The sequence below is a fragment of the Acomys russatus genome, chromosome 25 (genome assembly GCF_903995435.1).
Source record: "Acomys russatus chromosome 25, mAcoRus1.1, whole genome shotgun sequence".
Lineage (NCBI taxonomy): Eukaryota > Metazoa > Chordata > Mammalia > Rodentia > Muridae > Acomys > Acomys russatus.
In genome coordinates this window covers 9,663,708-9,686,255 of record NC_067161.1, presented here as the reverse complement: position 1 = coordinate 9,686,255, position 22,548 = coordinate 9,663,708, and the positions used below count along the sequence as shown (strand labels likewise).

Sequence of the window (22,548 nt, the reverse complement as noted above, 5' to 3'; positions counted from 1 at the left end):
TCACCTTTAATCCAGCACTCTGGAGGCAGAGGCAGGTGGATCCCTGTGAGCTTGAGCCCAGCCTGCTCTACAAAGAGAGTTCCAGGGCAGCCAGGGATACACACAGAGAAACCCTGTCTCGAAGAACCAAAAACAAACAACAGCAACAAAACAAAAACACAACAACAACAACAACAAAAAAACCACACACACACAGTGGGAGAAGGCTAGAGAGATGGCACTCGCTGCTTTACAGAGGACTTGGGTTTAATTCCCAGAACCCACATGGTGGCTTACAATCACTTATAACCATCCAATTGGCCTCCAAGGGCACTGCACTCTAATGGTACAGATATATATGCAGGTAGAACACTCATAAAAAATTTTTAAGTAAAAAGAAAATATACAAAGAGTTCAAGTAAGATGGCTCAGCAGGTAAAGGTGCTTGCCCAACAACCTGGGTCTGATCCCTGAAACCTACATAGCACAAAGAGAAAACAGACTTCCATAAGTTGTCATCTGGGCTGCATATGTGGCGCATGTCCCCCACTCCAATAAATAAATAAGGTGGAGTGACCAAAGAGGACACCTTTGGCTTCCTCATACACACATCCACATGAACAGGATAAACACACACACACATGCAGTAGTGTGGAGAGGGATCAAGAAAGACACCAAGATCAACTCTGGCCTCCATGTTCACACATCCACACAGACACATCCACAGAACACACACACACACACACACCCCCCTTCCTGTTCAGCTTCAGCAATGCCTGCCTCAGCCTACTGAGTGTTCTTCACTGTCGCTGAGACAAGGCCTTAGCATGTTTGTACCCTGTGTAGGCCCTGAATTTGCAGTGATCCCTGTCGTTGAGACAAGGCCTTAGCATGTTTGTACCCTGTGCAGGCCCTGAATTTGCAGTGATCCCACTGCTGCCTCAGCTTAAGTGTTGGGATTACACACGTGCACCAGCAAGCTTAAAGATTAAAGAGCTTTTAAGCATAAAAAGAAACTAGTCTTTTCAAACCATCTTTTCAGCACTAACTGATCAGGATTACCTTGAGGGCTAAAATGGAAAAAAACAAGAATCTGTAACTGAAATAAAATGCTCATGCTGTGTATACAAGTCCGTATTTCTGCAAGATGATCTACGTTTCATGTTGTCTACGTGCACAAGCACAAATACCTAAAAAGCTGCGATGCGTGCCTGGCAGTGAAGCTCAGTAGTAAAGCCCAGACACAGCACACAAGCATGCAAAAGAACCTGGGGGGTTCAATCACTGAAAGAAAAAACAATCCAGTAGAGTTTGTATTCACCCACTATTGATAGGTTTGGTCATATAGGTGCAAAGAGGGAGCTGCCTCTACTATGGTCAAAATAAATAGAAACCTCCATTGAGTGCCCATGGTCTTGTACACTTTCAGAGGTAAGCAAAGAGAAAAGGTCTGAGCTCAACCAGTGAGTTGGATATAAGAGGTGAGGAAGTGGGGGCTGGCCAGCCTTTCCACTTTTATATTTTAGCATAGTTCTACTTTGCTTCCATCAGCGCAGATGCCTGTTTTCATATTTTGAAAAATTATACTCAGACTTATAAATTTAAAACACACCATCTGCATCATCACCAAAGAACTGAAGTACTTAGCTATAAATCTTACAAAGCATCAACAAACATGAGGCAAACTACAAAGCTGATGAAAGAAACCAAAGATATAAACTAACAAACAGATATGCCTTCGTTTTGTTTTTGGTTTTTGGTTTCTGGTTTCTGGAGAGAGGGTTTCTCCGTGTAGCCCTGGCTGTCCTGGAACTCACAGAGATCCGCCTACCTCTGCCTCCCAAGTGATGGGATTAAAAGCATGTGCCACCACGCCCGGCTCAGTCTTTTTTTTTTTTTAATTAGAAAACTAAGGGTGAAGTGATGACTCAGCGGTTTCACAACCGTTACTGACTGCAGTTGCAGGGGATGCATTGCTGTCTCCTGACCGCCATGAGCAACAACAATGCACACAGTACACATACAAACACGCAGGTAAAACACGCACACATAAAAGAAAATGAATATATATTGGGGGGAAAAGTAGAAAGAGAGAAAGACACTCAACATCTGGTCTGCATGGACACAAACATCCCTCTCCAACATGTATAAGTACTAGCAAACAACCTAATGAAAATTAGAGTTTAGTTTCTAATAATTTATCATTGGCTATATAATTGCAACAATGTGTCTCACCAATGCAAGTGGTAGTGACGAGCAGTGAATGTGCGGTTAACCCCAGCACTTGGGAGGCTGAGGCAGTAGGTTTCAAATTCAAGGTCTGCCTGGGTTATACTGAAAGACTGAAAAGAATAAAGCCGGTGGTGGGTGGCGCACACCTTTAATCCCAGCACTCGGGAGGCAGAGGCAGGCAGATCGCTGTGGGTTCGAGGCCAGCCTGGTCTACAAAGTTAGTCCAGGACAGCCAAGGCTACACAGAGAAACCCTGTCTCGAAAAACCAAAAAGTATAATACTAGGTCTGAACATGGTAGCATTTGCCTTTAATCCCAGCACAAAGGAGGCAGAAGCAGGAGGATCTCCATGAGGTCAGCCTGACCTATGTAGCCAGTTGTAGGTCAGCCAGGGCTACATAGTAAGAACCACCCCCCCCCCAACTCAAAACAAATCATCTTAAATACAACAGTAACAAAATTATAAAGAAAACGGATGTGAAATGGGGAGGGGGATATTGGGAGGAAATTTCTTTATTATCTGCTATATTTTTCCTATAAAACAGTTCTTAAAAAAAAAAAAAAGTTCTAAAAGAGTCTGTTAAGTAAAAATAAAGCTGTGGCGAGAAGGGTGACTCATGCTCTTAATTCCAGCATTCAGAAAGTAGAGGAAGAGGATCACCTTGAATTTGATGCCAAGTTGGATTACATAGTCAAGTTACAGGTCAGTTTAAGCTATAAACCGAGATCCTATCTCAACATATATTTTGAGGGAGCTAGAGAAATGGCTCAGCAGTTAAGAGCACTAGATACTACTCCAGAGGACTGAGGTTCAATGTCCAGCACCCACATATCAGTTTACAGCCATCTGTAACTTCAGTTCCAGCAGATCCAAGGACACCAGGCACCTACATGGCACACCTACACAATGCAGACAAAACACTCATGCATATATATAAAAAACAGAAAAACAAAACAAAGCAAAAACAAAAACAAACAAACAAAAAAAAACCCAGATCTTAAAAAAAAAAAAAAAAAAAAATTTAATTGCCAGACAGTGGTATTGCATGTACTCCTTTGATCCCAGCACTGGGAAGGCAGACTGATCTCTGTGAGTTGAGGCCAGCCTGGTCTACAAATTGAGTCCAGGACAATCAGGGCTACACAGAGAAACCCTGTCTCAAAAAGCCAAAACCTGGCCCCACAAATAGAAGGGGAAAGACATATAACTATAATTAAGACGACAGAGGGAGCAGAGGAGCCACAGGCAAAGCTGTGGAGCTGCAGGAGGCAGGGAGTAGCTAACGAGGGTCTGGGCGCTCGCTCGGGCCTGCCTAGCGCAGTCAGGGAGGCCCCAGGTTATTCTGGAAAGGCTTTCCCAACTGCGCTTTACTTTGCACCAGGCACAGTCGAGGGCGTGCATCCTAAGCCAGGGCTCCTAGGGCCGTATGTGATGTGGGGTCATGTGAGAGCAGACACGAGGAGAGTGAAAGGCAGAGGAAGAGTAAGCACAGCCAGAGCAAGGCAGGACAATTGCAGCAAAGGACGGAGAGAGACCTGCGAGAGTGACAACAGGGAAAACAGAGAAGCCAGAGACATACAGGACAGGGGAGATGCAAAGTTCCCAAGGTGAAGAGCTAAAAACACTTCTCACTAGGCAGGGCTAGAGCTGCTGAGGAGAGCTGGAATCTACATTCCAATGCTAACGCACCACTGACCAGCTGTTTTTTGTTTTTTGTTTTGTTTCGAAATAGGTTTTCTCTCTGTGTAGGTTTTCTCCCTTTGTAGACCAGGCTGGCCTCGAACTCACAGCAATCTGCCTGCCTCTGCCTTCCGAGTGCTGGGATTAATGGTGAGTGCCACCACGCCCCCTATTGACTAGCTTTGTGACCTGTGGAAACCTGAGCCCATTGAGCAATGACTAGGAGGCAAAAGCATCTCCCACAGGGAGGGCACTGGGGGTGGGAATGCAGCATTGTTTTTGGCACGCAACAAGCTCCACAGAGGAGACTGAGCTGCTAAGTGTGGCAGTTTAAGGCTGGATGCAAATCGGGTTCACAGTAGGCAGCCTTGAGGCGGTTCTGAACTAGGCAAAAGGTCCTAACCGAGGCTGCAGAGAGCTCATAGCAGGCCAAACCTGTCATGTGTGGGGCCTGTTCGCCCTCTAGTGGCCTCCGGTGCACTAGCAGTGTGGCAGGACAGGACTGAGAAACCAGGCACCTCTGACGGATAAAGGCATGCCATATTGTCCCAAGCAGGCAGTACAAGCAGCAACGGCAAAAAGCTGTTGGAGCAAAGCCTGGTCCACAAGCCCTGCCAAGATGGGGCTCTGACTCTGTCTTACGGAGTGAGTTTACCCACCACTCCAACACTACTCTGGGCAACCTATGTAAACCCATGGGCATCTCCACATGGCCTGTGGTCATATGGGGTGGCTTCTTGCTTCAAGTACTATATTAGCGGGGCTAGTACTTCCACCCAGAATCTCAAGACACTTCTCCAGCAAAGGAAAGCAGAAGTGAGCACATAACTGAGGCATTTCCTAGTCCTAGCACGTGCAGACAGGTGCTGCATCCTCACAGGGAGCACACTGAGGTCTGGAAAGGAGGGCAAGGAGCAGGGCTCATAACTCTATTGTGTCACCTGTTTGGGAAACATGTCCTTCTTGTCCTAGCAGCTTTGGGCTCTGAGTACAGACGGGAAATGTCTCCCCATGGGGAACTAGCATGAGTCCCCTGGACTTGGCTTGCTCCTTCTAACTTTGCCATATAAGATAGCAGGAGGCCGGGCACAGCGGCAGTGTCCACACTGTGCACATCCGCAACACTGCCATCACTCACCAGGCTCTTCTTTGTCTTTTCTGCCCAGTTCTGGTGGCAAATGGGGCTCAGAGCAGAGAAAAAGGAGCTCCACCATCATATTAGTGAGGTAGGGGTGTGGAGGTTTCTTAAAGGAAGGAGAGGCCAGTCGGTCTCTCCACCTGAGGGACGAGTCATCAGGGCTGCTTCCCTGACTGGTACGCTCATTCTGTCTGTAGCCAGGACTCATCTTCTAGGATGAAGGCCAAGCTTACTTTCTGGGAGGTGTCTCCCATCCTCTAGTATTAGACCTGAATAAACAAGAGCATCTTGGGGTGATACTACTTTTCAATCTCCAGAACTCTAGCCAGCATCTGAAACCTATTGAACAACGAACAATACCAGAAAGGATAGTTCGTAAAAGGCTGAGAAATGTGCCTTCTAAAAAAAGGCAAATGGGGGGGGGGGGCACTGGAGAGATGGCTCAGAGGTTAAGAGCACTGGCTGCTCTCCCAAAGGTCCTGAGTTCAATTCCCAGCAACTATATGGTGGTGCACAACCATCTATCTGATGCCCTCTTCTGGCATGCAGTTGTACATGCAGATACAACACTCATATACATAAAATAAATCGATCTTTTAAAAACTGGCAGATTAAAGATGAGAATTATGAAATAAGGGTCCTTTGTGTATATAGACCCATGGACCTTGAAGTACTCAGGGCTTGAGGCCTTCACTGGCCTCCATTCCTTTTATTGTTTTCTTATGTACTCCATGCTGGCCTTGAACTCCTGATCTCCCGGCCTCTACCTCCTCAGTGTTAGAACTTCAGTAATGTGCTATGATTCCTGGTTGCCATGTTTCATGCCTCTTCAGGCCCTAATACCATCGGAAATGCCCCATACCTCCGAAGCCCTAACCTCCAGTTTCCTAGACTGTGGTACACCACTGTTTTGGTGACCTCTCCAGCCTGGATCCCAGGCCCCACTCCTCTTGCTTTCTTACCACCACCTTCTCCTTGTAAGCTATGGTTCTTCCCTTCAGATAATATCCCTACACCTGGCCACAAGCAGCACCTCCCTTTCCATCCTCTGCTCAGACGAGGCTCAGGATTCCACCAGGTCCCCAGACAAACTTGGATGTCTCCAGGTACCCTGCTCAATATGCCTACAGTCACCACGGTAGCAGTATGTCTGGCTCAGAGTGGGGCTCCTCTCTTGGCACCCAAGATCCAAACTCACAATCCCCGTTCCTCACATCCAATCCACTATCAAATACTCTACGGCCTCCATCTCTATTGGCCCTGAACAAAGACAGCCCCTGATGGCAGTCCCAAAACCTAAGTACAAACGCTGCCCACCTCAATCGTGTTCTACCCACACAGAAGCCACAGGAGTGTGTACATGTAAACTGCTCATCACAGGCCACCACCCACTCCTCAAGCTAACGTTCCTACCTGCCCACTGCCACCACAACACCAGCTCCTTTGTTTTGTTTTGTTTTTCGAGGCAGGGTTTCTCTGTGTAGGCCTGGCTGTCCTGGACTCCCTTTGTAGAGCAGGCTGGCCTCGAACTCACAGAGATCTGCCTGCCTCTGCCTCCTGAGTGCTAGGATCAATGGTGTGTGCCACCATGCCTGGCTTAGTAGGAAGTTTCTTTATAGGAGAAACCTGTTTGATATGTTTCCAGTTGTCCCACAGACATATGCTCACCCTGCCATTCCTGGCCCTGAAATGAAATCTCAAGGTTTTTCCCAAGCCTCTGGCCAAGGCCACATTCTGATGACCAATCTCATCAGTTCGAAGCACCATGTCTCTTTAAGAGATGAGTTACACCTGGCCACTGATCTGTACTGTCCTGGAAGCAAATTGGAAAGCTGTTTGGAGAAACCATTCAGGGAGCTGGTATGGCTTTCCTTATATACCAGACAACGCCAAAACCAAATAGCCAGGCCAGCAGGAGGCAGCACGGGGCTTTCCTCAAGCCCCCTCTCCTAGGGCTTCAGATGGGGCAGGGAGCCCTGACTCAGTTGAGCATACAAGGTTTGAGGACTTCCTGATCATACCAGCCCCATGCTAAGCTTTAAGGCTGCTTGCTGCTGCTCACCTTACATGCTGTGCCCAGAATGGCTCCATCCCGGCTCCAAAGAGCACTCTGCACCAGGTCCTTGTGGGCCTCCAGCTCTGCAGGGAAATAGACAAGGTCAGGCACCCAGGGAAGTAGATGAGGGTAGGCCTGTCTTGAGGTAACTCCAGTTGCAAAGTCAGCAGCAATGATGGTCTTTCAGCCCGGAGGGGGCAGGGACAGCAGCTCCATCCAGACATGCTACTGATGCCTCTAGAGGTTTCCTTCTCTAAGCCTGCCCTCACCAGGATATGCCGCTGTTTAATAAAGTTCCTGGTTTAATAACAGCAAGCAGTGCAGTGGTGGCGCATACCTTTAATCCCAGCACTCAGGCAGAGGCAGGTAGACCTCTGAGTTTGAGGCCAGCCTGGTCTGCAGAGTGAGGTCCAGGCCAGCCAGCGCTACACAGAGAATCCCTGTCTCAGAAAAACAAAACCTTCTGAGATTCCCGGCTTCTCAGCCTGGCTCTCATTTTCCATGCTCACCTCTGCTCATTCTGACACATTCCCGCACTGTCACCCTCATCTGTGCTCTTCCATTCCCCTCTTTCTTCTGTAGTTTGGGGGTTTGGAGCACAAGAGATGCACACTGGAAATAGTAGAGTGACACACTGCTTATCACAAGGCTTTAGGACGTATACTATGTCCCTATCATACTTTGGTACATTTTAGTTTTTAGGTTGCTGGGGATGGACCCAGGGCCTCGGAAATACAAGGGAAGCACACCCCACTGAGTTGTGCCTGACCCTTGATACATATTTTCTTTCCACACCACTAAAACTACCAACAGAGAAAGGAAAGGTTGTCCCGATGGGAGCTGGCAGAGAAGGGCAGCCACTCCAGAGTGGCCGTACCTGTCAAAGGCTGCTGCTTGGCCACGTCCCAGACCTTCACAGCCCTGCCAGCTGTGCTCACCAGAACACCGTCAGAAGTAGGGTGGAACTGCAGTACTTCCACTGGCAGCTCCTCAGGACCCAGCACCACTCCGGGAACAGAGGGAAGGGCGTCTCCAGTGCCAGACAGCCGCCAGAGCTTTACCTGAAAGATCGGGTTTGTGGTCCAGAAGCTAAGAACCTCACTGCTACAGCCAGGTCAGCCCAGAGCTATCCTGGTCCTAGCAAGCAAGGTCCCATCCATGAGAGGACAAGGCATCTCACCTGCCTTAGCCATTAGTTAGGTATCTACATATCCTGTCATGGAGAAGAGGGGGACCCCAACTCAGGGAGCACAGGGTGTAATCAGAGACCAGCAAGAATGTGAGTGGGCACATGGGCTCTGTGCCCCTCTCCAGCCTGCTTCCTCGCAGGCAGTCTTGCACTGTAAGGGCGGATCACAGCAGCAGCTCTGAGCAGACACTTGGGTCATAAGCAGCTCTTCCAAGTAGCCCCACTCACCGTCCTGTCAGCTGAGCCAGAGGCCAGGAGGAAGTCATCAAAGGGGGAGAAGTCCACGTCTGTGACCAGGTCTGTAGGGGAGGAGCAATTGCATCTGCTGAATGTCCCTTCTGACCCCATGAGATCTTTCCAGAGTTTCAGCAGTGACACCTTGTCCACATCAAGAAGCCACGTTCTTGCTGGACACTGCGGGGACACATCCAGAACTCTTTCTCCCTCGCATATCCTGTAGAGTCCTTGGGCTGCTGCTTCTGTGCTTTTATTGGAGCACACCAGCACCACGCCCTGGCATGTATGTGGTCTGCGTTACTTCCAGGAACAACTGCACAGCTAAGTGACTTAGTTTGGTTTGCTCAGTTGGGTGGTTGTTGTTGTTTTGGGGGTTTCTTTTGGGGGGAGTGGGTGTTTAAAGACAGGGTTTCTCTGTGTAGCCCTGGCTGTCCCAGAATTCACTCTGTAGACCAGGCTGACCTCAAACTCAGATTTGCCTGCCTCTGCCTCCTGAGTGCTGGGATTAAAGGAGTGCTACCCCACGCCTGATTGGTTTTTTTGTTTTGCTTTGTTTTTGTTTTTTGTTTCTTTTTAGTACTAAGGATCAAACTCAGGGCATTGTGCCCACACTGTACTACTGCAATGCACCTGCTACCCAAAGTTGAGGAGTTGGGTCAGAAACCGTACAGCCTTGGCATCCTACGATATACACTGCCTTGAACTTTATAGAAAATGTCTAATGGCTCCAACTCTGCACATTAATGGAGAACCACACAGTACAGTATGGAGTCTTTCAGGCCAGTTTCTTTTATTTTCTTTTAAATTTTTAGCTTTATCAGGCACTTAGGTACTCTGCCGACATCTGTGTCTATATACTATATTACTTGTGTGCCAGATGCCCACAGAGGCCAAAAGAAGTCAGGTCCCTTGCATTGGAATTACAGATGTCTGTAAACCCCAGTCCTCTGGACGAGCCACAAGCGTTCTTTTTTTTTTTTTTTGGTTTTTCGAGACAGGGTTTTTCTGTGTAGCCTTGGCCATCCTGGACTCACTTTGTAGACCAGGCTGGCCTCGAACTCACAGCGATCTGCCTGCCTCTGCCTCCCGAGTGCTGGGATTAAAGGCGTGCGCCACCACGCCCGGCTGCCACAAGCGTTCTTAACTGCTAGGCTATCTCTCCAGCCTTTCTTTCTTATGTTTCTTCAAATATATTTTTGTTGTTTAAACTCCTGATTCTCCTGTTTCTTCTTCTCAAATGCTGGGATTGTTTTCTCATATAACGTTAAACGTTGTTGTGGTTATATATACACATTCATACTTTAAAATTCATTTTAGTTAGTATATGAGTTTGTATATGCAGGCATACACATTCACGGCAGCATGTGAAGGACAGAGGGCAACTCTACTGAGTTAAGTTCACTACTGTCCCTTTGTGAAAGAAAGCCAAGATCAAACTCATAGCATTAAGCCTGCACGCAGGGCCTCTACCTGCTCAGCCATCTCCTCAGATCAGTAGTAGTTTTAAAATAACCTACAATGGGCCTGTGAGATGCCTTTGCAGGTTGGCACACTTGTCATGCAAGCCTGATGACCTTACTTTGATCCCTAGAACCTTTGGAGAAGGAAGGCCAACTCCTGAAAGTTGCTGTCTGTTATGATCTCCATACATGCTGTGACATGTGTACTTCAATACTCTCTTTCTCCAGCACTCAGGAGGCAGAGGTACATAGATCTCTGAGTTCAAGGCCAACCTGGTCTACAGAGAGAGTTCCAGGACAGCCAGGAATACACATAGAAATCCTGTCCTGAAAAAAAAAAAAAAAAAAAGAATAGATAGACAGAAAGACAGACAGATAGATAAAAATAAAAATAACCCACATTTCAGGTTTAAAAACCTGAAGCTCGAGCCGGGCGTGGTGGCGCATGCCTTTAATCCCAGCACTCGGGAGGCAGAAGCAGGCGGATCGCTGTGAGTTCGAGGCCAGCCTGGTCTACAAAGTGAGTCCAGGATGGCCAAGGCTACACAGAGAAACCCTGTCTCGAAAAAACCAAAAAAAAAAAAAAAAAAAAAAAAACCCTGAAGCTCACTGGGCGTAGTGGCATACGCCTTTAATCCCAGCACTCGGGAGGCAGAGGCAGGTAGATCTTTGTGAGTTCGAGGCCAGCCTGGCCCACAAAGAGTCCAGGACAGCCAAGGCAACACAGAGAGACACTGTCTCGAAAAAACCAAAACCAACCAACCAAACAAACAAGACAAAACAAAACAAAACCTGGAGCTCAGGCTGGTGTGGTAGCACACATGCTTTTAATCCCAGTACCTGGGAGGCAGAGGCAGGTGGATCTCTATGAGTTTGAAGCCAGCCTGGTCTACAAAGTGAGTCCAGGACTGTCAGGGCTACACTGAGAAACTCTGTCTCAAAAAAACCAAAAGAAAAGAAAAAACAGGCAGGAGAGATGGCTCAGAGGTTAAGAACACTGACTGCTCTTCTAGAGGTCCTGAGTTCAATTCCTAGCAACCACATGGTGGCTCACAACCATCTATAATGTGATCTGATGCCCTCCTGCAGATGTACATGCAGGCAGAGCACTGTATACATAATAATAAATTAATTAATTAAAAAAAAAGAAAAAACAAACCAAAACAAGAACAAAAACCCCTGAAGCTCAGAACCAGAATCAGGATCTATATGTGCCTGATTTCATGTTTGCTTCTTGATGCTTTTTACTTATGAGGGAACTGCCTCAAATTGGTGGTATCTGGAGAACGGTAAGCCGCCTATCAACAGAGCACGCTAAGCAGAAGCTGGAACAGTTGCTTTGGTGCAGTGTCGACTTCAGTTTCCCTCTGCAGGAGCCTGCCACTAGGCTGTCCTTTCGTCTGACTGAGCTCTAGCTCCCCAGAACCCTCCCTAAGCTGGGCCTGGTAGTATAGATCTGTAAGTCTGTAATTCTAGCTATTTGGGAGGTTGGGACAGAAAGAATAAAAGTTCAAGGCCTGCCTAGGCAACTCAACGAGAGGCTGTTTCAAAAATAAAAAGTTAGAAAATATAAAAGGTTAAGGCTATAACTCAGTGAGATACTGGGGTAAAAAGTCTGCATAGACCGGGCACGGTGGCACACACCTTTAATCCCAACATTTGGGAGGCAGAGCCAGGTAGATCTCTGTGAGTTCAAGGCCAGGTTGGTCAACAGAGAGTGTTCCAAGATAGCCAGGTCTACACACAGAGAAACCCTGTCTAGAACAACAAACAATCAAACAGTCTGCCCTAGAGATACTAAGCGGAATTCTGGCCCACATAGGCCCCAATGATGGGAGGTCCCGGGCACTTTAGGTCTGGCTACTGTCCTGCCTCCGGAGGCTCCCTGCCCTCTAACTTTGTCCATCTTGGGGCACCTAGAGCAGCGTGGGATGGAGGTAGTAGGGGAGGCCACAGGACCTGCTGTAGTTCCAGCTGAGGAAAGACAGCGTGACACCACACTGACAAGCACAGGTTCTGAAATAAGACTGGCGGGAACCAATCCTCTGCCCACTCCTTTTTCGCTGTGTTTTGGTATCCTCATTGCTCTAGTTGGAACGTTACTGCAGTACTAACTGCTGAGCTGTCATGAGAATTCAGGGAGGCCCATGCATGCAAGGACTTAGTAGAAGTGCTCTGCTGGGACTCGATTTCTTTACCATGTTTCATTCCCTTTTGGATGCCAGCTGCCTGCTTCACTGCGTGTTCCTGCTGGCTGAAAACCCCAGGGCCGCCTGTCCACGTCCACCCTGCTTTGCCTGTCTCGTCAGACTAGAAGGAAAGCGGTATTGCTCACCCCATAGGAAGGCTCTTGCTGTGGTGATGTTGGCTTGCTGCTCCGCCCACAGCCCCATCCTAACCCACTGCCCTCCATGTTTCCTTTCTGCCAGCCCTATTATCCCTGCATCGGCAATTCTCTTCCTCAGTAAAACACTGAGACTAACTCCAGCTGCTTAAGTCAAAAAGAAGTTTGTGGGGCAAATCCGGAAGCCTTCCACAGTCAGGGGTGCAGGGGGTGTGTTGCCTTAGGAGGAGCTGGGCTGGGTGGCTGTGGTCCAACGGTTTCCTGCCTGCTTTCCTGCCAACCTCAGATGGCTATGCGCATGAAAATAATGTGCAGACCTTCGCTCTGGAAGCGGGAGAGCAAAAACGATGGCTGCCTAGGACTGCTGTGCCGAGGTTTCTAGTAATTGGAAGGGGACCCAGATAAACAGCAATGCTCAGAAACAGCATGCTGGTGCCTATAACTCTGTAACTTTAAAAAAACTGGCAGTTAACAACCATCTGTACCTCTAGTTCCAGAAGATCCAAGGGTACTGCATGAATGTGGGACATACATACAGGCAAAACAACCATTCACATTAAAAACAAAAACAAAACAAAACAAAACAAAAATCAACTATCCACTTAAAACAAGCACTACAGATGGTATCCGAATGACATCACAATTTTTTTTCCCCCAAAGTTTGTATTAGTGGGCTGGAGAGATGGCTCAGCACTTAAAAGTACTAGCTGCTCTGTCAGAGGACACAGGATCAATTCCCAGTTCACATGGTACTCACAGCCATCTGTAACTTCAACCTCAAGGGATCTGATACCTTTTTCTGGCCTTCTCTGGCACCAGGCACGCATATGATGCACAGATATACATGTGGGCAAAACACCCATACACATAAAATTTTTTTTACATAATTTACACTAAACTAGGTATATTGGTGCACACCTTTAACCCCAGCACTCAAGAGGCAGAGGCAAGGGGATTTCTGAGTTTGAGGCCTGTCTGATCTACAGAGCAAGTCCCAGAACAGCCAGGGCTACACAAAGAACCCATGTCTCAAAACAAACAAACAAACAAACAAATTTAGATTGGAAAACATGCAGAGTACTACTCTACATAAATCTTGGCCTTTGTTATTGATGACACGAGTCACCATCATCAGAACAACGAGCAGCACCCCTACTTTCAGCTCTCCCTCTACCCATCCTGCCTGAGGATTGAGGATTTATCCTCTTCCCTCACCCCAGGTCTTCAGCAAGAGATCTAGCCCATAGCAGCTACAGCCATGGAGACTAAGCTAGGCCCATGCCCAGGGGATAGCAAACGCTCCCCAAAGTGGGCACTCTGCCAGGCAGCCTGCTGGGGACCCCCCAGAAGCAGCTGCAGCAGACAAAAGCCCTTTTGTAAAGGCCCATCTCCACCCTGCAGGCCAGCGCAGCTACTTCCTTGAGTGGCTTTCAGCAGCCTGGCTGGGAAGGGGGCTTGGAAATGAGAGGTACCTTGCTAGACTCCAGAGAACATGCACAGCTAGGAGTCAGATGGTGTGTGTGTGTGTGTATCTGTGTGTCTGTGTGCCTGTGTGTGTGTACCTAGGGGCCCAGGACTGACACTGCACCTCCTTCTCCTGCCACCCTGATGAACTGGAACACCCAGCTTCCCTCCTTCAGGCCAAAATCCCAAACCAGGTACAAGTTTATGACAGAAAGTACCTTGCAGAACACACAGTGAGGACAAGAAGCCACAGGCAACAGGACCAAGCATGTATGGAGCCCCGGCCCCAGGCTTCCATGATCAAGCACCACTCACCTGAATGGCAGCCGAGGTAAGCCACACGCCTTTTGCTCTCTCCACGGCCTTCTAGGGATACGATACCCAATACACCTGTTACACAAACACAGGGGTACTACTTTGAGCTTAATGGTTGCCACTTATCTCCCTTCAAAGGACTCTGAGACCAGACCCAAAACCATGTGACCTCCTGAAAGCCTCTACCAGTTGTCACTTCTCTCCCAGACATTGAAGGGACTTAGGTTCTTCCCTGGCTTGAACCATCTGCACCGAATGTATAGAATGCTGGAAAAAGAGGTTTTCTTTCTCACACTGTAGATCATATAAGAGGTCAGCTTTGGGCTGTCAGCTGCTACTCCTCCCATCTTCACCAGAGACGGAAGCCAGCACCCAAAGTAGCTGAGTTGAGGGACCAAAAGAAAAACTGGGAACCAAGTAAGGAGGTTCACACCTATAATCCCGGTACCTGGGAGACGGAGGCAAGAGGAATCCTGCAAGTTGGAGGCCATCCTGGGCTACAGAGTGAGACTCGATCTGAAAACAAAACAAAACAAAAAAACCTAAAGGGATGGGGGTGGGGTGAGGCAGAGAGTGGAGGTGAATAGCACTTGTGAACCTTTGGATCCAGCTCTGCCTAAAGTCCCTAGTCAGCCAAAAAGGTATTTATCTTGGGTTTAAGTTGGCTTGTCTGGGTTGTCACATGAAGCCAAGGTAGCCCCAAGTAACACATGGGCTTGACTATGTTTTCTTTGGTTCTGTTTGTTAGGGTTTTTCTTTCCTCCTCCTCCTCCTCCTCCTCCTCCTCCTCCTCCTCCTCCTCCTCCTCCTCCTCCTTCTTCTTTTTTTCCTTTGTGACAGGGTCTGTGTAGCTCAGGCGGGCTTGCATCTCCTAATATTCCCGACTCAGGCTCTTGGAGCACAGAGATAACAGGTATGCTGCATGCACCTGGCCCAAGGACTTTTCACATCTTCACTGCAATCAATCCCAGCCACCCGCGGCCCAAATACAAGGAGGGGAATTGTCCGTCAGGACAGCTGGAAACAGAACCGCCAGTTTCTTTCCTGATTGGCTAGAACAACCTCCGTGGCTTATATACAAGCAAAATCTTTGTGACTGCTATATGTTGACCACTTTACAGGGGTCTAAGGCCTGCCCCTTCCCCCAGCCCAGGCCGTCCCAACTCTCCCATGTGAATGGAGCTTTCCTTCTTCTTCTTCGCCCTATCTATGCTGACAGTGTCTGAACCTTTTCTCTCATGTCTACCTCCCTACCTGGGCGGTCACAGCTGAAAGCAATCAAGCTGCAGCTTGATTTGATGTGGTTCCCGCATGTGGGCGTGGTTCCAGCACGAATGTCACTGATCCAGGCCTGCAAATAAAGAATAAGAAACACAGTAGCCAGGCAGCGTATCGCATACCTCTAATCCAGCATTTGGTATTGGGAGGCAGAAGCAGGAACATCTCTGAGTTTGAGACCAACCTGCTCTACTGAGAGTTCCAGGACAGCCAGGGTCACACAGAGAAACCCTAGTCTCAAAACAAGAGCCTTTAATCCCAGGACTCGGGAGGCGGAGTCAGGCAGATCGCTGTGAGTTCAAGGCCAGTCTGGTCTACAAAGTGAGTCCAGGACAGCCAGAGCTCTTACACAGAGAAACCCAGTCTCAAAAAAACAAAAACAAACAAACAAACAAAAAACCCAAACAAATCAAAACAAGAGGCAGAGGTGGATCACTGTGAACTCAAGGCCAGCCTGGTCTACAAAGCATCTCTAGGACAGCCAAGGCTACACAGAGCAAGCAACCCTGTCTCGAAAAACCAAAAAATAAAAATTAATAATAAAAAAAAACAGAAATTAAGAAACATGGTTAGTGTCAAGTCTCTGATCATGCCTAGAGAGGGCTGTAACCCAAAAAACTGCGTCTTCTCTGTGTGTGTGTGAATGCAGAGGCCAGAAGACTTCTGGTGTCATTTCACAGAAACCACCCACTTAGTTTTTTGACACAGGGTCTTTGTCTGAGTCTAGAACTCACAAATGTAGGGAGGCTGGCTGGCTAGTGAGTTCTAACTGTGCGCCTGTCTGTGCAGGTGTGTGGTGATTGTAAGCACACACAACCACCTAGGTTGTGGATATCAAACTCATGTCTCCATGCATGCACAGCAAGCATGCTACTGATACAGTCATTTCCTCAGCCCTAGGGAGCTCCACCTTAAAGCTGCACGGTTAGAGATGTATTTCTCTGGATTTGGATTTTTGAGATCTATCCCACTCAGTGCCTTAAAAAAAAAAAAAACCAAATGTTCCTGAAATGACCTAAGTAGCTAAGAGGGTTCCCTAATGAGGAGGAGGAAGAGGAAGAGGAGGAGGAAGAGGGGGAGGAGAAGGCTGTCAGAGGAAGTGCGTGTGTCTGTAGGGAAAATTTCAGTTCAAAGAGGGGGAAGGTGACAGAGAAGTGACAATCTAAGAGAAGATGGGCTCGGCTTCTGCAGCTTCTTGGCTGAGGGCTCTCCCAGGGCCCAAGGGCCCCTTGGGAACATCCGCACTCAGCAGGGAGAAGGTAAGACCGGGCTTCCTCAGCTCATGCTCTTCCCCAGAGGAGCGAGAAGGCAATTGTGTTAACACCCCCACACTCGGGGAAGCCCGCTTGCCCTGCAAGTGAGATCAGCAAGGGCCCCATTTCCTCTGTTGGTGCCAAAGCACTGCTCCGCAATCCTCCCTGCCTCTGTGACCAAGCCCCCCCACGCCCTGGTGCGCGCGCACACAGCATCACTGCCTAAATTCCCTATCTTATTGTCCATTTTCAGTACCACCCGTTAATTTTCCTTCCTGATTCATGTTTACTGTACACTGACAGACAACTGCTCTGAAAAGGAGAGCAGATAGCCTGCTGTCCCACCTCCAATCACATAAACTGTTGTAAGCATCCCCTGAGGCCCCTGATTCCCTGGGCCTATCTGTTTACTTTGCTGGATGGGGGTCCACACAGGAAGAAGCCACAGAGCCCCTGAAGGTCTCTCCAGACTCCTCCAGTAGTAATTACCGCACTCCTAATAACGGTCTCAGTGCAGCTCTCAATACTAAACACGTCCTCTATAGCTTTCCATGACTCCATACTGTGCTCAGAACAAAATTCAACCTCTTCCTGCGCAGGACTGCCCTGTACTCACCTGTCACCATGCTCCACCTGGCTAGCGCTCTCTGTCCACCCTTTCCTCTCTGGCCTTCTTCTTACTTCTCACCCTTTGGCCTCAGTTTAAACCCACCTCCCTGGGCACTGTCTCCCAGTGCTATTATGTTAACCTCTATTTTACACTTTACATCACGGCCCACCCACACACTCCTGTGTGTTCTTGGTCTTCAGTGCTATATTGTGCCTGTTGGCCATCTTCCTCTTGAGACTGTTAAGTGCCAAAGGGAAGGGGAAATGCCCTAATGCTCACTGTTCCAGCTAGAGGGGCTGGGCAGCACACAGGACTTACAGAAAGGGTACTGTCCAGAGAATGAGGACAGAGAATGGCTGTCATAACTTGCTTTGGGCCACTGATGGATCACTAGAGGTCAATTCCTACACCTGATTATGGGAAGACATCTTCAGGCTTTCCAAATAACACAGGGGGAGACAGGCTAGCTGGCGCCTCATCAACTGTGCTGTCCCTCTTGACACTCCCTCTGGTATCCACCTGCCCTAGCTTCTCCAGGCCCCAACAGCCATCGGTAGCATCACCACAATAAAAGGAAGAGCTTGAGCCAGCTGAAGAGGAAGAGTTGGCGGAAACCCGAGGGAGGATGCCTGCCTGGCCCAGGGGCTCCCCTCTCCAGATGACACCCTCGCTCTCACCAGACCACAAGAAAGGGATGCATCTCTCCCACAGCCTGGCCCCAGGCAGGGGCGATCCTAGACAGCAGAAAGGAGGAGTCCGGCATCTGCAGTTTCCCAGCCTAGCTCCTAGCAAGGCCGACCGGAAGCAAAGGCCTGGTCCCGGCTGAAAGGGTTGCAAGGCCTCTAGGGGGTCCCCAGGGCGAAGCGAACAAGCCAGGCCAACTCTGGGATCACCCAACGGCCAGAGCGCGTCACCAGAGCTCTGGACTCTGTCCTCTAGGCAGTGAAGGGGCAGCCTGGACTCTGGATTTAACTTAAGGAAAGCGGTTCCGGGTGGAAAGCTCAGGGTGGGGCGGGGCGAGGGTCTTTGTAGGACAGGGTGTGCACCGCGCAGGCGAGCACAGGAGGATGACAGTCATCCGGGACCAGAAGCCAGGGAGTGGGATCCGCGGGCCGGGCTCACCTCTCGGCGGGACGGCCTGGCCTCCAAATGCCGAAACTTGGACACCTTGAAGCGGTTCATGGCGGCTGGGACAGGGCGAGCGCAGGCTGAAGACTGAGACAGGGTGAGCGGAGGGGCGTCAGGTCTCAGGTGCACGCAGAGACGCCGCCCGGGACTCTTGCAAAGACTGCCGCCCTACCAGCCTGCAGCTTGTGAAGGACACGCCCCGACAAGCTTCCAACCAATCAGAAGCACCTGCGGCCCGTCTGGACACGCCTCCGAATCGCCCTTCTTCCGCAGGACGGTCGCCAGCCCCGCCTCTCAGCCAATAGCTGCCAAGCCGCCCTGAGAAACCACGCCCCTGATGCTTGAGGGTCTACTGCACTAGTCATGTGAGCCGCAGCTGTCTTCTTACTGAAGAGACCACACATTTTGCCTTGGGATTAGTCCCCAAGGCCTTTCAATGACCTGGCTGCGCTCTATACTTCCTCAAGTAGCAGGGCAGAATTAACTAGACTAGAAACTGAGGATAAGCAGCTGGCCTCATAAGAACTAATCAATCGCCGGGCGTGGTGGCGCACGCCTTTAACTTAATCCCAGCACTCGGGAGGCAGAGGCAGGCAGATCTCTGTGAGTGTGAGGCCAGCCTGGTCTACAGAGTTCCCGGACAGCCAGGCATACACAGAGAAACCCTGTCTCAAAAAAACAAACAACAACAAAAAGAATCAATTCAATCTCTCCTTCTCCCTCTCCTCTCCCTCCCGTTTTGTGTTTCAAACCAGGGTTTTTCTGTGTAGCTCTGATTGTCCTGGAACTCCTTTCATTAGACCAGGCTGGCCTCAAAACCAGAGATCATCTGTTTCTGCCTTCAGAGTTCTATTTGAGGCCAGCCAGGGATATAGAGAGAGCTATTGTCTTAAACAAACTAACGAACTAATTAAATAATTAATTAATTAAAAATATTTTAGAGGCTTATGTGGTGGCTTAGCGGGTAGAGCACTTACTGCTCTTCCAGAGGACCCAGATAGTTCACAACTGTCAGTAACACCAATTACAGGGAATCTGACACCCTTAGCTAACTTCCTGGGCACCAGAGATACATATACCACACGTACATACATATATGCAGGCAAACTGAATAAAAATAACAAATAGATCGTTTTTTAAAAAGTTTTTTTTTTCCTGTGAGAAACACAAAGTTTAACATTTGGAGTGATAATCATTCATAACTAAAGTTTTTGTTTGTTTGTTTGGTTGTTTTTTTTTGTTTTTTTTTTTTTTGGTTCTTCGAGACAGGGTTTCTCTGTGTAGACTTGACTATTCTGGACTCGCTTTGTAGACCAGGCTGGCCCTCGAATTCACAAGATCCTCTTGCCTCTGCCTCCCAAGTGCTGGGATTAAAGGCATGTGCCGCCATGAGTGGCTAACTAAAGGGTATTTTAATAGAAATGCATTTTTTGTTTATTTTTAATTTTTGATTTCCTGAGACAGGGTTTTTGTGTGTAGCCCTGGCTGTAGTGGAACTCACTCTGTAGACGAGGCTGGCCTGAAACTCAGAGACCTGCCTGCCTCTGCCTTCTGAGTGATGGGATTAAAGGAGGTGCCACCACTGCCAAGTAAAAATGCAAAAATGCACATTTTATAATGCTTTACTTTCACACTAGAGAATATGATGACTAAAAGATATATAGCTTTATTCTCAATAAATAAAATATCTGTGACCATCATTTTTCCTTTAAAAGTAATTTTAACTGGGGATGTAGCTCAGTTGGCAGAATGTTTGCCAGTCTGGCGTGAAGCCCTGGGTTCCATCCCCAGCACTGCATGAAACAGACAGGAGGTATATGCCTGTATCCTCAGCACTCAAGAGGAGGATCAGAAGTTCAAGGCCAGCTTGGGCTACATAGCTCTGGGACCCATAGTTTGAGACTCTGTTAAAAAAAAAAAAAAAAAAAAAAAAAGAGGAGGAGAGGAGGAAGCAAGCTAAGGAAAGAGGGAAGGCAAAAGAAGCTGCTTCTGGCTACCAAATGGGGGCAGGGAGATGGCTCAGCAGTCAGAGCACTAGCTGCTCTTCCAGAGGACTCTTGTTCCATTTCCATCACCTGCATGGTGGCTCACAATTGTCAGTAACTCCAGTCCCTGGGGATTCAGTAGCCTCTCAGGCCTCCAAGGACCCTGCACACATGTGTTGCAGATATACATGCAGGCAAAACACCCATAGACATAAAATAAGAACAAAGGGAAATAATTTTTAAAACTTACAAGACATCTCAGACAGACATTGTTGTGGGTTTTGCACATCTGTAAATCCAACACTAGGGAGATGCAGGAGGATCAGGAGTTCGATGCTGGACTAAGTTACATAACAAGTTTTAGGTCAGCTTTGGCTGCACAGTGAATTGCAAGACAGCCTCAGATACTGAGTGAGCCCCATCTCAAAAAAAAAAAAAAAAATCAGTAATAAAAGAAAAAAAATGAGGCAGGGTCGTGATGATGGATCAGTGGGTAAAGCGTGCTTGTTTGCAAACATGAGAACCTGAGTTAATTTGTTGGATCCTCTGAAATTGGGATTATGAACAGTCCTGAGGAGACCTCAGTTGGGCTACCCTCAAATTTGTAACCTTGGCTGTCCTGGACTCGCTTTGTAGACCAAGCTGGCCTCAAACTCACAGCGTTCTGCCTGCCTCTGCCTCCCAGAGTGCTGAGATTAAAGGTGTGCACCACCACATAAATAAATAAATAAATAAATAAATAAATAAATAAAATAAAGTAGAGGAAGAAGCAAGAAGGGTTAGCATGGACTTTGAAATGTGTAACATGTGATCCTAAGGGAGCCTGAAGGCCAGATATGCTTTGGTGTGCTAATAGGTACCACAAGTTGCCACATGTCCCTTCTGCCTGTGATAAGGAAAATGACTCCTTTTAGTAGAGGGGAGCCAGCTTTACAAGCTCCTGGAAAATGCTGAAATTTATCTACTTTTATTTCTTCTTACTATTTTTTTTTCAAGAGACAAGATTTCTCTGTGTAGTCCTGGCTGTCTTGCAACTCACTCTGAAAACCAGGCTGGCTTTGTAACTCAGAGATCTGCCTGCCTCTTCCAAGGGCTGGGATTAAAGGTGTGGACCACCACTGCCTGGCTTGCTGGCTTTTATCTAACCACCAGAAATCCTGCTATAGTCCAGGCTGAGCCCATTTCTGGGTATTTGGACTGGCTTTTTTAGTTTGGGGAGTTGGAGTCTACTTTGGACCTGACTCTGAGACAGGTTCTCAGGGAGCCCGGGCTGTCTCGAACCTGCTAAATAGCTGAGGGTGAGCGTGAACTCCTGATCCTCCTACCTCACCTGCTGCCTGATGGTATTACAGGCGTGTGCTACCATGTCTGGGCAGCTTCTGATGTTTTTGCCACTTAAGAGTGCTACATGTGTGCTTGATACACTTTTCTTCAAAGTACAGTTATGGCTCAGAGAGTTTAACACTCAGAGAATTTAACAGTACACCCCTCGCCAAGCCTTACACGTTTGGGTAACAGACCGAGGACCCTGGTACACTTGTAACTGTGCACCGTTGGTAGCACATACTGGTGTTACTTAATAAGAAGTGTGTCCCTGTGAAGCGCGTTTGCTCCTCTAGAGCGGACTTGCTCTAACATTATATTCTAGAACATGGATAACAAACAGTAGGTGCATGATATATAATAGGCATTAACAGTACTCATTAAATTCTTGATCCAGGTTTGAAGAAAGCTAACGTACTTATGACGGAGCTGAGTTTTCAAGTTCTGCTGCGAGGGAGTCAAACACGGAAAAACTGCAGCCCACAAGCGGGGTGTTGGCTTTCTGAGAGAACATGCAAGAAGATGTAATTTTCAGGGTCAAGCAAGGGAAGGGAGCCACGCGCAGCATGCCGGAATCTGCGACACTGGCGCCGCGTTGTCTGCTGGGGTTTGTAGTCCCTCCCAGGGCAAGGCTCGCCAGAATTAACATTTGCTACACTCAGCCACATCATTCACAAGTAAAGTGCAGCATCCTTTTGTAAATCACAAAAATTCCAATACACGGAAAATTTACAAGCTGACATCCTTAGTCTAGCCCTTGAACGCCCTTGTACTTGGCTCAGAGTACAAGGCTCCGGACCCCGCAGCGCGTGCGCATTGCTCACGCCCCTGCGCGCTGCGGAGGCCACGCCTCCGGAAGACGGGACCGGCGAGGCG

General features: G+C 48.4%; 1 protein-coding gene across 1 annotated transcript in view; it reads right to left on the bottom strand.

Moving 5' to 3' along the window:
- LOC127208716 (mitochondrial import inner membrane translocase subunit TIM16) overlaps window positions 1-18,563 on the bottom strand; it is a 64,783-nt gene extending 46,220 nt beyond the window's left edge. Inside the window, exons 1-6 of the mRNA XM_051168249.1 lie at window positions 18,359-18,563; window positions 15,350-15,446; window positions 14,096-14,170; window positions 8,504-8,574; window positions 7,964-8,147; window positions 7,093-7,169 (exon numbers count right to left, since the gene is read on the bottom strand). Of these exons, the coding sequence (XP_051024206.1) occupies window positions 7,093-7,169; window positions 7,964-8,147; window positions 8,504-8,574; window positions 14,096-14,170; window positions 15,350-15,446; window positions 18,359-18,418 (564 nt within the window). The 5' untranslated portion in view covers window positions 18,419-18,563. The remainder of the gene's footprint in view (window positions 1-7,092; window positions 7,170-7,963; window positions 8,148-8,503; window positions 8,575-14,095; window positions 14,171-15,349; window positions 15,447-18,358) is intronic.
- Between the last annotated feature and the right edge of the window lie 3,985 nt (window positions 18,564-22,548).